Source organism: Physella acuta, unplaced genomic scaffold (genome assembly GCF_028476545.2).
Source record: "Physella acuta isolate Inbredline_101_S28 unplaced genomic scaffold, ASM2847654v3 ptg000079l, whole genome shotgun sequence".
Taxonomy (NCBI): Eukaryota; Metazoa; Mollusca; class Gastropoda; family Physidae; genus Physella; species Physella acuta.
Window position 1 is genome coordinate 3,254,368 of NW_026731599.1, and position 15,159 is coordinate 3,269,526.

The 15,159-nt window shown below is 40.3% G+C and overlaps 1 protein-coding gene across 1 annotated transcript; it reads right to left on the minus strand.

Moving 5' to 3' along the window:
- Nucleotides 1–3,637: 3,637 nt before the first annotated feature.
- Nucleotides 3,638–13,159, minus strand: LOC131956106 (tRNA-dihydrouridine(47) synthase [NAD(P)(+)]-like). Its single transcript, XM_059320519.1, has 12 exons — nt 13,004–13,159; nt 11,524–11,696; nt 10,233–11,379; nt 10,106–10,147; nt 9,751–9,903; nt 9,050–9,166; nt 8,685–8,864; nt 8,280–8,376; nt 8,099–8,177; nt 6,292–6,480; nt 4,063–4,191; nt 3,638–3,903 (listed from the first exon to the last, which is right to left on the minus strand). Exons 2-12 carry the CDS (start codon nt 11,679–11,681, stop codon nt 3,831–3,833), a joined length of 2,364 nt encoding a protein of 787 aa, XP_059176502.1. The 5' UTR covers nt 11,682–11,696; nt 13,004–13,159; the 3' UTR covers nt 3,638–3,830.
- Nucleotides 13,160–15,159: the final 2,000 nt, after the last annotated feature.

Here is a 15,159-nt window from a genome sequence, read left to right on the forward strand (position 1 = left end):
CATTCGAATCAAATTCTTTTATTTGGCCATACAGCGCCATTATTCTAGAAATACTTAGCTAATAAGCTCTAGCAAACCTCTTTTTTGCGTAAGTAGGTGCTCTTTCTAGTAGATTTTTATCCTCGTCGTCAGATATAATAGATTGACGATAGAAGCATGTGGTTGTATATAAAACGTTTATTGGGTCTAACTACATGATGGTACCAGAAAGAGGAAGGAAGTGGCGAGAGACAACTATTTATATATATGTAAGGGACATCACTCAAGATAACAATATAAATATAATACTAATACAGAAGAGTGAGTTCCCTTGACCTCACAATTATCTCAATATGTTACACATTTAATAACTATTTTCAATACTATAATAAAAAATTAATAACGGCCCCAAACTAGACCTTGGTATAAAATAGGTCACAGTGTTAAGTGATGTTTTCAGTGATCAATAGGCCACAGTGATCAGTTACTTTTAAATACATATTGCTTCGGTACTTTTTATTTAGGTTGGACTTTGACACTGGGGGGGGGGGGGGGGGGTGCATGACCTCGTGACGCCACTAGTGTCATGGGTTTACGCAGGTGTGTCACAGGCTTTGTAAAACAAACCTTGATGGGTAATAGTCTATGTCTGAATCAACTCTATATAAATGCAACAAGAAATAGCTGGCTAACATACACACTTGAGTTCTCTCCGTTCTGCGTGATTTTGGAGTATCACAGAAACAGTGAGAGCAACTGACAGATTTTAGATACGGAAGCTGCTCTAGGCAAACTGCGCATGTGCACGAGAGATGGGCTGGTGATTGAGGTAGATAATGGTCAGGAACAATACTTGACCAATCAGATGATCGAATGGGACTGTCTAGACTCAGAGTTTGAACAGAGATCTGACATGATAGGTCAATGTTGGAATGGGACAGTGAAGTTTAATGTTTGAGACTTACGTCAGAGGCGGGCCATCAAATTTCCCGACCCATCTGCCCGACCCACGTTTTTTGTCATCAAATGTATGTAAATAGTTATTTTCTACTTTTTAGTCCACAAGAAAAACGTGGTTTTTTAAAAAGTTTTTTTTAAGTATTTTATTTTCTCCTTTTTAGTCCGTTGCTACACATGAAAAACGTGGTTTTTAAAAAAGTTTTTTATATAGTTTATTTTCTACTTTATCTAATGACTTGATTAAGTATGAATTGACTAAGTGTTTATAAATACACGGACTAAAAAAATCTTGAGCGACCAGGATTCGAACCTGGGTTGTCGCGGCCACAACGCGAAGTACTAACCACTATACGATCACGGCCAGCGCGCTCACATCGATTGGGGCCGAAGTAACTGTGTCAATAAGCCTCCAGTCTTGTCGGTATCTTTAGAAATCATGTCCTCAATTTTATGGTCCTTTGGGCGTAATTAAATTAAGCTAATTACGGTCTCTAATTGCTAGTTTTTATGATTGCATCTGAAATTGTTAGGCGAAAGTAGCCTGTATGCCCAATTTCAGAACTATAGAACAATCAGAAGTGGGCTAATTTTCGATGTCAATTTTAACAACAAACACACAAACGCGAAGCTGAGTTAATAAAAACGTGTTAAAAACGGCTAAGCTGTGTGGTGTCTTGTATGGTTCCCATGAAGATAATTATATATACGAGCCGACCCACGGCGTATCATACGCCGCTATTTAGTTGTTTTATTTTCTACTTTTCAGTAATTCATAATTTGTGAATTCGACAGTACCAATGCTGCCACTGAAAATATTTGCTTTAACATCAGTTGGTCGTTAAGGACGATTACCCCCCCCCCCCCCCGTGAAAGCAGCCTCCTCTTAATTACCTCCCCTAAGTTTAAAATAGTTTCAAACTAAATTATCTGCCCCTAATAGGAGTCACTAAACCCGGCTCTATGATTGTAAACATTTACCGTGAACCACAGCTCACCAGACCATGTGGGGTGGGGGAGGTTGATTTATGCCTAGTGAAGAAGAGAGGGGACTGCAAGGCGCGCTTACAGCTTGTTTTCTAGCGTCTCCCAGAAGAGAATTATATATATAGATAGATCTGCGGTCCCTGACGAAAGGCTGACAAACATTTTAAGAGGATGCGTTACCAGTCGTGAATTTTTAGACACGTGACTGATTTTCAAAGTGAGTTAATAAAATGTAAACAAAACGGGCACTATATTTATTATATCATTTGTTTGGGCCACACTACTGCTCAGACGCCCCTTCTCTATGAAAGCCTTATTTGTACGTTTTCTCCCCTCCGTAAAAGTGAGGCGGAACACATGACTGCACTCTTGATTGAATCATCGAATGCCGTGCGCCACTGGGACTTGGTTATTTGCGCCCAGCTGTTCTTGCCTTTTCTCTAGGTTTCTATTAGCCCATTACATCCATGAACGTAGGCTTCTAGCGACTGCCCAACAGTTATATTACCACAGGTAATACAACTGTTATATATATATATATATAACTGGCCCTTAGGGGCCAGATATGACACCCCACCCGGTTTGAGTAGAGACCTCTTTAGAACGAATGTAGGCGCCATAAGGGAGACTGGGTCACTAGAGAACGCCCCCCCCCCCCCCCAATTGCACAATGCTGGTTGATTTCTCTTTAATCTCCCAGCTGGACAGAGGGCCATAATTTACTTAAGATGTGGTATCTGCTTGGCTAAGAGTAATACCTAATGCAGTACTCTGTTACCTACAAAAGGATTAGAAGTTTTATGGATGATTACATAGTGACGACAAGTACCTTAGTGGGCTGTGACAATGGGGACAGGTACCTTAGTGGGCTGGGACAATGGGGACAGGTACCTTAGAGGGCTGGGGCAATGGGGACAGGTACCTTAGAGGGCTGGGACAATGGGGACAGGTACCTTAGAGGGCTGGGACAATGGGGACAGGTACCTTAGAGGGCTGGGGCAATGGGGACAGGTACCTTAGAGGGCTGGGACAATGGGGACAGGTACCTTAGAGGGCTGGGACAATGGGGACAGGTACCTTAGAGGGCTGGGGCAATGGGGACAGGTACCTTAGAGGGCTGGGACAATGGGGACAGGTACCTTAGAGGGCTGGGGCAATGGGGACAGGTACCTTAGAGGACTGGGACAATGGGGACAGGTACCTTAGAGGACTGGGACAATGGGGACAGGTACCTTAGAGGACTGGGACAATGGGGACAGGTACCTTAGAGGACTGGGACAATGGGGACAGGTACCTTAGTGGGCTGGGACAGGTACCTTAGAGGGCTGGGACAATGGGGACAGGTACCTTAGAGGACTGTGACAATGGGGACAGGTACCTTAGAGGACTGGGACAATGGGGACAGGTACCTTAGTGGGCTGTGACAATGGGGACAGGTACCTTAAGAGGACTGTGACAATGGGGACAGGTACCTTAGTGGGCTGGGACAGGTACCTTAGAGGACTGTGACAATGGGGACAGGTACCTTAGTGGGCTGGGACAATGGGGACAGATACCTTAGAGGACTGGGACAATGGGGACAGGTACCTTAGCGGGCTGGGACAATGGTCTGCTTAGCCGAATACTGAAATGGACAGTCCCAATAGCCTGCAGCTCAACAATATACAAAAATAAAGATTTCAGCCAACACAAACTAATTCAACAACTTTATTTACTGAACATTAATTCTACCATTTCACCAACTTTTTGTATTTAACATCAAATCTCCAATTTCGTCAACTTTTTGTATTTAAAATGAAATCTATTTCATTAACTTTTTGTATTTAACATCAAATTTCCATTTCATCAACTTTTTGTAATTAACATCAAATCTCCATTTCATCAACTTTATGTGGTTGACATCTACCTTACTGATAAGCATTAGCCTTGTGTTTGGGCAGAAAATGAAAATTAGGTGGCACTGGTCCAAGTAGCATCTCACTGAAACAAAAACATGAAAACAATGCCAAGACACTTGAATAAACAACATAGGGTTGTAATGCTTTGTCCAAAGCTGGAATTGCAAAAACAACATCCATAACAATCCCTGGATTTTAAACTAGTGGTCAGTCTGCATATATTATTAATTTTAAAGCTTACCTAATTTTGATCCAGTCTGCACAATTAGCACTTGCCATTAGGGTTTCTAAATCATTGCGACCAATATAATAAGGTGGACGTTCGTTAATGCGTTGTGGCACAACTTCCAGGACCCCTACAGGAATGTATCTGAAATTGTTGACAATCACCACATTAAATACTGTAGTACTTTGTTGTTACTAGGAATTTTTGTCTGATATCACAAGTAGGTGGGAGTGGGACCACTACCATGTCTGATATCACAAGTAGGTGGGACCACTACCATGTCTGATATGACAAGTAGGTGGGACCACTACCATGTCTGATATCACAAGTAGGTGGGACCACTACCATGTCTGATATCACAAGTGGGACCACTACCATGTCTGATATGACAAGTAGGTGGGACCACTACCATGTCTGATATCACAAGTAGGTGGGACCACTACCATGTCTGATATCACAAGTGGGTGGGACCACTACCATGTCTGATATCACAAGTGGGACCACTACCATGTCTGATATGACAAGTGGGACCACTACCATGTCTGATATCACAAGTAGGTGGGAGTGGGACCACTACCATGTCTGATATCACAAGTGGGACCACTACCATGTCTGATATCACAAGTAGGTGGGACCACTACCATGTCTGATATCACAAGTAGGTGGGACCACTACCATGTCTGATATGACAAGTAGGTGGGACCACTACCATGTCTGATATCACAAGTAGGTGGGACCACTACCATGTCTGATATCACAAGTAGGTGGGACCACTACCATGTCTGATATCACAAGTAGGTGGGACCACTACCATGTCTGATATCACAAGTGGGACCACTACCATGTCTGATATCACAAGTAGGTGGGACCACTACCATGTCTGATATCACAAGTGGGACCACTACCATGTCTGATATCACAAGTAGGTGGGACCACTACCATGTCTGATATGACAAGTGGGATCACTACCATGTCTGATATCACAAGTAGGTGGGACCACTACCATGTCTGATATCACAAGTGGGACCACTACCATGTCTGATATCACAAGTAGGTGGGACCACTACCATGTCTGATATCACAAGTGGGACCACTACCATGTCTGATATCACAAGTGGGTGGGACCACTACCATGTCTGATATGACAAGTAGGTGGGACCACTACCATGTCTGATATCACAAGTAGGTGGGACCACTACCATGTCTGATATCACAAGTAGGTGGGACCACTACCATGTCTGATATCACAAGTAGGTGGGACCTCTACCATGTCTGATATGACAAGTGGGACCACTACCATGTCTGATATCACAAGTGGGACCACTACCATGTCTGATATCACAAGTAGGTGGGACCACTACCATGTCTGATATGACAAGTGGGACCACTACCATGTCTGATATGACAAGTGGGACCACTACCATGTCTGATATCACAAGTAGGTGGGACCACTACCATGTCTGATATCACAAGTGGGACCACTACCATGTCTGATATGACAAGTGGGACCACTACCATGTCTGATATGACAAGTGGGACCACTACCATGTCTGATATCACAAGTAGGTGGGACCACTACCATGTCTGATATCACAAGTGGGACCACTACCATGTCTGATATCACAAGTAGGTGGGACCACTACCATGTCTGATATGACAAGTGGGACCACTACCATGTCTGATATCACAAGTAGGTGGGACCACTACCATGTCTGATATGACAAGTGGGACCACTACCATGTCTGATATCACAAGTAGGTGGGACCACTACCATGTCTGATATGACAAGTGGGACCACTACCATGTCTGATATCACAAGTAGGTGGGACCACTACCATGTCTGATATCACAAGTAGGTGGGACCACTACCATGTCTGATATGACAAGTAGGTGGGACCACTACCATGTCTGATATCACAAGTAGGTGGGACCACTACCATGTCTGATATCACAAGTAGGTGGGACCACTACCATGTCTGATATCACAAGTAGGTGGGACCACTACCATGTCTGATATGACAAGTGGGACCACTACCATGTCTGATATCACAAGTAGGTGGGACCACTACCATGTCTGATATCACAAGTGGGACCACTACCATGTCTGATATGACAAGTAGGTGGGACCACTACCATGTCTGATATCACAAGTAGGTGGGACCACTACCATGTCTGATATCACAAGTAAAAGAAGTTCCAAGACACAAACTCAAGCAAGAAGCGCCTTGTATTTTCTAAACCTACCTGTACAGAAATGACAGCCACTCAAGCAAGAAGCGCCTTGTATTTTCAACGCCCTGATGATCAGAGCCCCAATGCTCCAGTCCATAATTTGTGAAAGTCTTTAAGATATCAAACCTCTCCCCAGATGATATATCCCAGTGCCTCTGTTCTTTTATTTCAGTGAAGATCCAGGGCTTGACAAGAGCACCTCTAGAAGAAACGAATTAATTAATTCACACCTCTAGAATAAATAAATTAATGTGTAGATGTAGAAAAAAACTAATTAAATTAAATTTACACATTTGGTAGTTTTTCTCAGTTTATTAGCTAATGCCAAACTTCTCACTTTAACAAATGTTCACCTCTGCCACGGTTTACCTAATGTTCTTAGGTTTTTACTAACATATTTTAAACCACTTTTGACAATTCTGTAATCTATCCCAAATCACTAAAGAAAATCCAATCGCATGCCAAAAAAAGTGGATTAAATTGTTTGTCAATGACCATCAGTTAATATTAGTCATGCATTTTATGTGTATTTAAAAAAGAGACTGTTAGTAAGCACAGAATTTCAGACAAAGTAAAAAATCAACATAAATAAAGTAATAAAAGTTTAAACAAATGGAAAAACATTCATAGCTTTTGGACTTGTGAATAAACATTGGTTACGGCTATAGATATTTAAAGCAAATGATTCTCAAATGTAATCATGAACGCTCAGTAGGGTGGAACACTGGGGTGGATGACAGTAGTTGGGGTGAGGTAAAGGATAACTGTACATTTAAATCTATGTCTGTGGGATGCCACACCCTAAGAAATGTGTCTCCAAGTTCGGGTACTATGTTACTGGATCTCTGACCACAGTCTTTCAAGAGGAGCTTCATGTTTAAAGAGTGTCCATGTATTTGCTTCTCTAAAAGATGCCCTTACCTACACTATACGTAAAATAAGTATTAGATACACTATTTAACTGAAGGGGAATATCAATGACTACCAAATCACTGCCCTTTAGGATGCCCCTTCCTCCATAAAAGTTGACTATATCATGTAAGAACCTTTGGTAGACAATTGTATGTAACGATTTGGATGGATTCGGTAAATTTATAATTATGTCTGGGAACGGGTGAATCCATAAGATGACAGAACAAAACTTTTAACTTTCTCCACCCCCCCCCCCCCCAACTCCTCTGTTGGATGCCCCCTGATGTGGATTCCCAGGACCTGTGCCCTCTCTGCACTCCTCCCACCCACTCTGTATGCCACAGAGTGTTAATTTTGTTATACCAAGACAAGAACATATCAGACCACTTCAACAAAAAAAAATCAAGACCAGTGGTCCTTAGGTCACCAACTGTCTACTAGGCAACCGTACCCTGCACACAGCGAGGTGTGACACTAATGTCTTTTTATAGAATAACAGCCTGTCCCAGTTCAGGTGGGTGAAAACTCACTAGCTTCAGCCGTGGCCTCAGTTATAACAATCAACATTGTTGGAATTCAACCATTTAGTTTTATCTATTTTAATTCAGCAACCATAATTTAAATTTACAAACTAATTCAGACAACACTGACGGCGTTGAAGCGTGGGGCCCCTTCCAATGCAAGGCCTGGGGCGACCACCCCCAAATGCCAGCTCTGCTTTGAGGTTATGAGATGGTGAAAGTGGAAAACAGTTCTTTTTCTTGTAGTCTTTAAATACTACTTAATTTTACAACTCAACATCATTGAGAATAATAAAAAGGTTATTTAAAACACTAGACATTACCAACAAACATTATAAACAACTTGACGATGTACTGACAATTTAAAAGTAAAAAAAACATGGTACCTTGCAATCATAACTCCACTTACACCTGTTTGCTGCATGTGAATATTAGCATCTTCAAATGACAAAATGTCACCATTTCCTAAAGGATCACAAAAAATTAAACTAAATCATATTAGAATTTGAATAAATTATTTACTTAAGTAAATGAGTTTATCTTGTGTATGTGTACATCTAATCTTACCAAAGACTGGCATAGGGGCACCGGCTGATGCACACTCAGCTACATAACTCCAATCAGCCAATTTGGTGTAGCGCTGTTCTCTAGATCTACCATGGACCTGAAACATTTATCTAACGTGTCATAAATTATCATCAACAGCTACCTACTGCAACTTGTGCTAAATCATCTTCAACAGCTACCTACTGTAACTTGTGCTAAATCATCTTCAACAGCTACCTACTGCAACTTGTGCTAAATCATCTTCAACAGCTACCTACTGTAACTTGTGCTAAATCATCTTCAACAGCTACCTACTGTAACTTATGCTAAATCATCTTCAACAGCTACCTACTGTAACTTATGCTAAATCATCTTCAACAGCTACCTACTGTAACTTATGCTAAATCATCTTCAACAGCTACCTACCGTAACCAGTGAGACGCCGGCATTACGAAGACGTGGTATAATCTGATGTGCCACATTCTTGCCATCAAAGACACCAGTCCTCAACTTAACAGTTAGTGGAGTCCCATTCATCACACCAACCATGCTGCGACAAATCTGTTCTAGTTTTGTAGCTTTACTCATTAAAGCACTGCCTCCTCCCTGTTTTAACAAACAAAAACCTTCACAACATACAGCTCTGTGTTCAACTACAAAACCTTTAGACCATACAGAAGAATTTTAGTTAAACTATGGACCACTTAGCAGCACTAAACCACATCACATGTGAACATTTGTTTACACACCTACAAGGGACCAGCAGGAGAGGAGCAGAATTAATTACCAACCTTTCTATAGATTAGATCAATGGGGCATCCACAGTTGATATCAATAAAGTCAACATCACAAGTTTCAGTGAGCAACTGTGCACATCGTGTCATTGTGTCAGGGTAAGACCCACAAATCTGTAAATAAATTCAAAGGAATGGCATGCCTGGTATATTTGGCTGAGATTGGTAGAGATGACATGTTAGGCTGAGGTAGAAATGTTAGGCCGAGGTAGAAAAGTTAGGCCGAGGTAGAAATGTTAGGCCGAGGTAGAAAAGTTAGGCCGAGGTAGAAATGTTAGGCCGAGGTAGAAATGTTAGGCCGAGGTAGAAATGTTAGGCCGAGGTAGAAATGTTAGGCTGAGGTAGAAATGTTAGGCTGAGGTAGAAATGTTAGGCTGAGGTAGAAATGTTAGGCTGAGGTAGAAATGTTAGGCTGAGGTAGAAATGTTAGGCTGAGGTAGAAATGTTAGGCTGAGGTAGAAATGTTAGGCTGAGGTAGAAATGTTAGGCTGAGGTAGAAATGTTAGGCTGAGATAGAAATGTTAGGCTGAGGTAGAAATGTTAGGCTGAGGTAGAAATGTTAGGCTGAGGTAGAAATGTTAGGCTGAGGTAGAAATGTTAGGCTGAGGTAGAAATGTTAGGCTGAGGTAGAAATGTTAGGCTGAGGTAGAAATGTTAGGCTGAGGTAGAAATGTTAGGCAGGAGAAATAAACACCAACCTGTACACCAAATATATCCTCACTGGCATGCCGCTTCATTAATGACCATTCTGACTGTTTCCCTTTAAGAAGTTGTGTGACCAGAGCCATTTCTCCACATGTAATATCAGCACCAAATTCTTTGCAAACTCTACGAAAGGGTAAGTTACCTACCTTGAAGAAAAAGATAAATTCTTTAAATTTAGCATTCTAAAAATTATTAGTATATAATTGAACACATTGAATGTACACAAACTGTCAGTGTTCACATTATAGGCCCCCCCTCCATATTATACTCAATTGACAGAATTTAGAATACAATAGCAACCATCACCACAATTCTAATGGCTACCCTTCTCCCAATCTGTCTACTTACAGTTGTCAGGGGAGCAAGATAGAGCTTGTTTTTAAAATCAATCTGGAAAAAAAAAAAATTTGATGTAGCATCAAACCATTCTGTTAAAAAGATATGCTTTTAAATTTAAGACATGGCATCACATTACCTTAGCTTTTTCTTGAGAACGCAGGGGAACAATGTCTTCATCTGTAACACATCCCAGAGTTTTAGGAAGCTCTTTACTTTCTGTTTTGGGTAAAGTTACACACATTTCTGCAGTTTTATCAGCATTACCTAGATCAGAAGACAGACAAACATCTGGTGAAGCAGTCTTCTCTAGACCAGAAGACAGACAAACATCTGGTGAGGCTGTCTTCTCTAGACCAGAAGACAGACTAACATCTGGTGAAGCAGTCTTCTCTAGACCAGAAGACAGACAAACATCTGGTGAAGCAGTCTTCTCTAGACCAGCAGACAGACAAACATCTGGTGAAACAGTCTTCTCTAGACCAGAAGACAGACTAACATCTGGTGAAGCTGTCTTCTCTAGACCAGCAGACAGACAAACATCTGGTGAAACAGTCTTCTCTAGACCAGAAGACAGACTAACATCTGGTGAAACAGTCTTCTCTAGACCAGAAGACAGACAAACATCTGAGGAAACGGTCCTATCTCCTCCATCTTGCACTGGTACAAGTATATCTTTAGGTGCCTGACGTGTACAATCTACACATTCATTGACCTTGTCAGATTTGCCCTTGTCCCATCCTCTAAAACACTTCTCTATCTCTTTAACAATACTATTAGCGCGACTAAAGTTGTACTTCTTTTTCCACAGCTTCTGGCGTATTTCCCTAGTTAGTTCATTTAAAGTTTTCACATGCTTCATTTTATCATACAACTCTTGATTTACAACATTTTCTAAATCTTTAGATAAATGATTTTTGGCAAAACGACAGGCAATGCCAAAATGGCAATAACCAAATGTATCAAAGAGAAAACAAGGCCCTTCTAATTCTGAAAGCTTATTTTTTACAAAGTCTTCTTTGCTGTGATTAAAAATGCATTTTTCTCCAAATCTACATTCCTTGTTTTCTTTAATTGCGGGACATATTCTATCTTTTGATTGGATTCTTTCATTTCTTGGGCGATTTTTGTTGCGTCCCTTTAGTTTGGCCTTTTTGGTAGGAGGTTCTGCCTCTTCTTTGTCAGAGTTATCTTCTTCTACCAGTATTTTTTTTTCCAGTTTCTCCTTCACTTCCACACTTAAATATTCAGAATGTAACGTAGGCTTATGATCAGGTACAAGGTACCTAAAACAAATAGAAAAAGCTGATTATTTTTCAGATTTAAATATGATGGGCTTCATTTATTTGTCTTCATGTAGAGACATCTGAGATCTTCATAATGGTATGAAAAATGAAGGATTAGTGAATTAACCAACAGAAATCACTTACTCTTGTTTGATTGGTGCATAGCCAGAGATTTTTTTACAAGTATTTGGTAGTATTTCATTAGGTTCATCTGCTTTGATTTCATCATCATTTGTAAAAGATGGGGGGGTAGCAACTGAACCTGTGTTTGTGCTGTTTTCTAGTGTAGATGATTCATCCATCGTTATCAGCAAATACTGCAATATCAACTATAATTATTATATGACTTCAAATGCCTATTATACATACATTATAAAACATATAGGCCTACTATAACTATTCTATCTATTGGCTATACTGTCTTTAGTAACAGAAGCGTAGCAAGGCCGGGGAGGGGGAGTGCACCGCACTTGGTGACACCATGAGGAAACATAGCAAAATGCACAGAAGACATTTTTTTTGCCAGTTCAATTAATGATCAATTAAAGTTAAATAGTCTTTTAAGTTCAAACTGACAATTATATAAGAGGGTGGGGGTGACACCATGATGTAAACATGCTTAGTATAATGAAAATAATGATTCATCCAACTGTATTATTAGCAGCCTATAGATAAACATCGTTACTATTAAGTCTGCAGTGATTAAAGCTTAGTTAGACACATAGGCCTACATGTATGAGTAAGTGCCATGTATTTAAATTATAGGCCAATGTAGGTTGACACACATCCCCCTTTGGGTGGGGGGGGGGGTGTATGACACCATGAAGTGCCTCACCGGGTGACACTCGACCTAGCGATGCCACTGTATACTGTATAATAATACTAATAGTTACTATAGAAAGTCTATTTCAGTTGTATTAGTTCTATTCAGGGGCGGAACTACAGTGAATGCAGGGGAGCCCATGCCGATGATATTCAATTTTATTATAGTTTTAAAATTTCCGAACGAAATTGAAAAAAAGTAGGCCTAATTCATACAAAAACATAGCCTATTTTACATAGGCCTACAAAAGTCCTAAATAAAACGATAGATTTACTGAAATAGTAGTACTACTAGTAGTAGATCTAGTAATAGAAATAGAGTTTCATTTTAATATTATTAATTAATATTAATTAATTATTAATAGAGAGAGAGAGAGAGAGATAGACTACTACCACTACTTAATTGAGTCAACTAGAACCTATGACTGACTGACTATACTAACTAGTCTAAGTCCAGTCTAGCTTCTAGATCTAGAAATCTAGTTCTAGAGTGACGAGTCAGAGTCACTCTTAGCTTAGAGTGTTAGACGTAGCCGTAAGAGAGCGTAATGAAATGTAAGTAATCTAATGCAATGCATCATCTGGCAGAATCATCACCATTCAATAATCAATTCAATACACTTAGACTAGAATCTAGATAAGAGTCTGAGCTAGATCTAGATCTAGACAGTCTAGATGCAGAAAATATTTCTAGAATCTAGATCTAGACTTCTAGATCAGATATATATTTCGATCTAGAATCTACTTCTAGGTCTAGATCTAGATCTAGAACTAGATATCTATATGAAAAAATTAGTCTCACGTGTAACAGTGTAACTGTAACTGGAGGTAAAATCTAGACCTATCACTCGATTTAGCTAGAACTAGATTTATATTATTTCGCCATTTATGTTACGCAAATAATCTAATAATTTAAAAAAAGAAGCTTTCTAATAAAACGGGGGTAATTTCCTCGATAATTTTTCATAAATAACAGTGGAAGGTCTGGTTAGAAGTTTGTGTGTGACTAAGATCTAGAGAATCTAGATCTAGAATCTAGATATAGTAGATCTAGAATCTATATATAATCTAGAATAGAGGCAAAAAGTCATTAGAATAGCGGTAGGTCTAATTATTTCTGTTTGTTTTTATTGCATTACTACACCATTCATCCGATCGCCATGAAATTTTGGGGAGCTTGTTAAGTACATTCCAGACAAGTTTCAAACAGTGTTTCTTCCAGACTTTTTTCTCCGGGGGTGCACTTGATATTTTTAGGGGGGGGGGGGACACTGGTAAAAGAATGTTTTCTATATAAATTCTATTTTGTTCGGGGGGGGGGGGTAGACTTTCTTCGAGAGAGGGGGGGGCTCCGAAGAGATGCCTGGAAGAATCTCTGGGTTGTAAAATAAAAAAACATTTTTAAATATCATACCACAGGGCTAATACTCCCCCCTCCAAATTAGTCTCCAACAGCCTACTTAAAGTGTATAGAAGGTATACAACTTAGATGAATTTGAGAAAATATTAATAAAGTTATTTCCCTTTATGATTTTAAGCGTTCTTGTGCACTCAGAAACGTTTTGTAAATATCGTTGGGGCGGCACACCTTCCAAATCTCCACCGCGGCTACCTTAGTACGACGGTTGGACTGATTGGGCGTCATGTACAGGGGTCCTGGGCACTACTTGAATCAGTAGTTAAACTGCACCAATGGTGTTTGAGTGACCCAAAGCGTCCTGGGCTACCCTGAAATAGTATGGTGCCTACATTTGTGTTTAAGTAAGAGCGCCATACATGAGGGCCACTAAAATCTACGAATATATTGAAACAGGGCGACGCCAGGCTCAATTGGTGTCTCCCTTTAGATCTGACGGTCAACAAAGAAACACTGCTTGCTGAGGACGGTCAACGTACACTACCACTAAAGGTCTGTGATGAAATATGGATGTTACTACAACATCAACAGGTGTGGTGAGAAAACAAGGTGACTTTTTAAAAATACAAAATTTGTAACAATCTAATGTCATAGCAAAGGTCTATAAATTTCTACTTTCTGGTCTAAACAAATGCGATTTTAATATGTTTTATCTTAATTAAATGCTAATTGATTTGTTTTATCTTAATTAAATGCTAATTGATTTGTTTTATCTTAATTAAATGCTATTTGATTGGTTTTATCTTAATTAAATGTTCAGCTGAGGTCTGTACAGATTCTATTTGTATCATCTTAAGTGGCCCACTGAGGGCTGTACAGATTCTATTTGTATCATCTTGAGTGGCCCACTGAGGGCTGTACAGATTCTATTTGTATCATCTTGAGTGGCCCACTGAGGGCTGTACAGATTGTATTTGTATCATCTTGAGTGGCCCACTGAGGGCTGTACAGATTCTATTTGTATCATCTTGAGTGGCCCACTGAGGGCTGTACAGATTCTATTTGTATCATCTTGAGTGGCCCACTGAGGGCTGTACAGATTGTATTTGTATCATCTTGAGTGGCCCACTGAGGGCTGTACAGATTCTATTTGTATCATCTTGAGTGGCCCACTGAGGGCTGTACAGATTCTATTTGTATCATCTTGAGTGGCCCACTGAGGGCTGTACAGATTCTATTTGTATCATCTTGAGTGGCCCACTGAGGGCTGTACAGATTCTATTTGTATCATCTTGAGTGGCCCACTGAGGGCTGTACAGATTGTATTTGTATCATCTTGAGTGGCCCACTGAGGGCTGTACAGATTCTATTTGTATCATCTTGAGTGGCCCACTGAGGGCTGTACAGATTGTATTTGTATCATCTTGAGTGGCCCACTGAGGGCTGTACAGATTGTATTTGTATCATCTTGAGTGGCCCACTGAGGGCTGTACAGATTCTATTTGTATCATCTTGAGTGGCCCACTGAGGGCTGTACAGATTCTATTTGTATCATCTTGAGTGGCCCACTGAGGGCTGTACAGATTCTATTTGTATCATCT

What these genes read in the sequence shown, in the direction of transcription:
- LOC131956106 (XM_059320519.1), bottom strand. Translation starts at nt 11,681, where the DNA reads ATGGATGAATCATCTACACTAGAAAACAGCACAAACACAGGTTCAGTT. An exon ending in ATCTTGCTCCCCTGACAACT is followed by an intron (nt 9,904 to 10,105) that starts GTAAGTAGACAG and finishes TTTTTCTTCAAG; the next exon opens with GTAGGTAACTTACCCTTTCG. An exon ending in AGTGGAGTTATGATTGCAAG is followed by an intron (nt 6,481 to 8,098) that starts GTACCATGTTTT and finishes CGTTTCTTCTAG; the next exon opens with AGGTGCTCTTGTCAAGCCCT.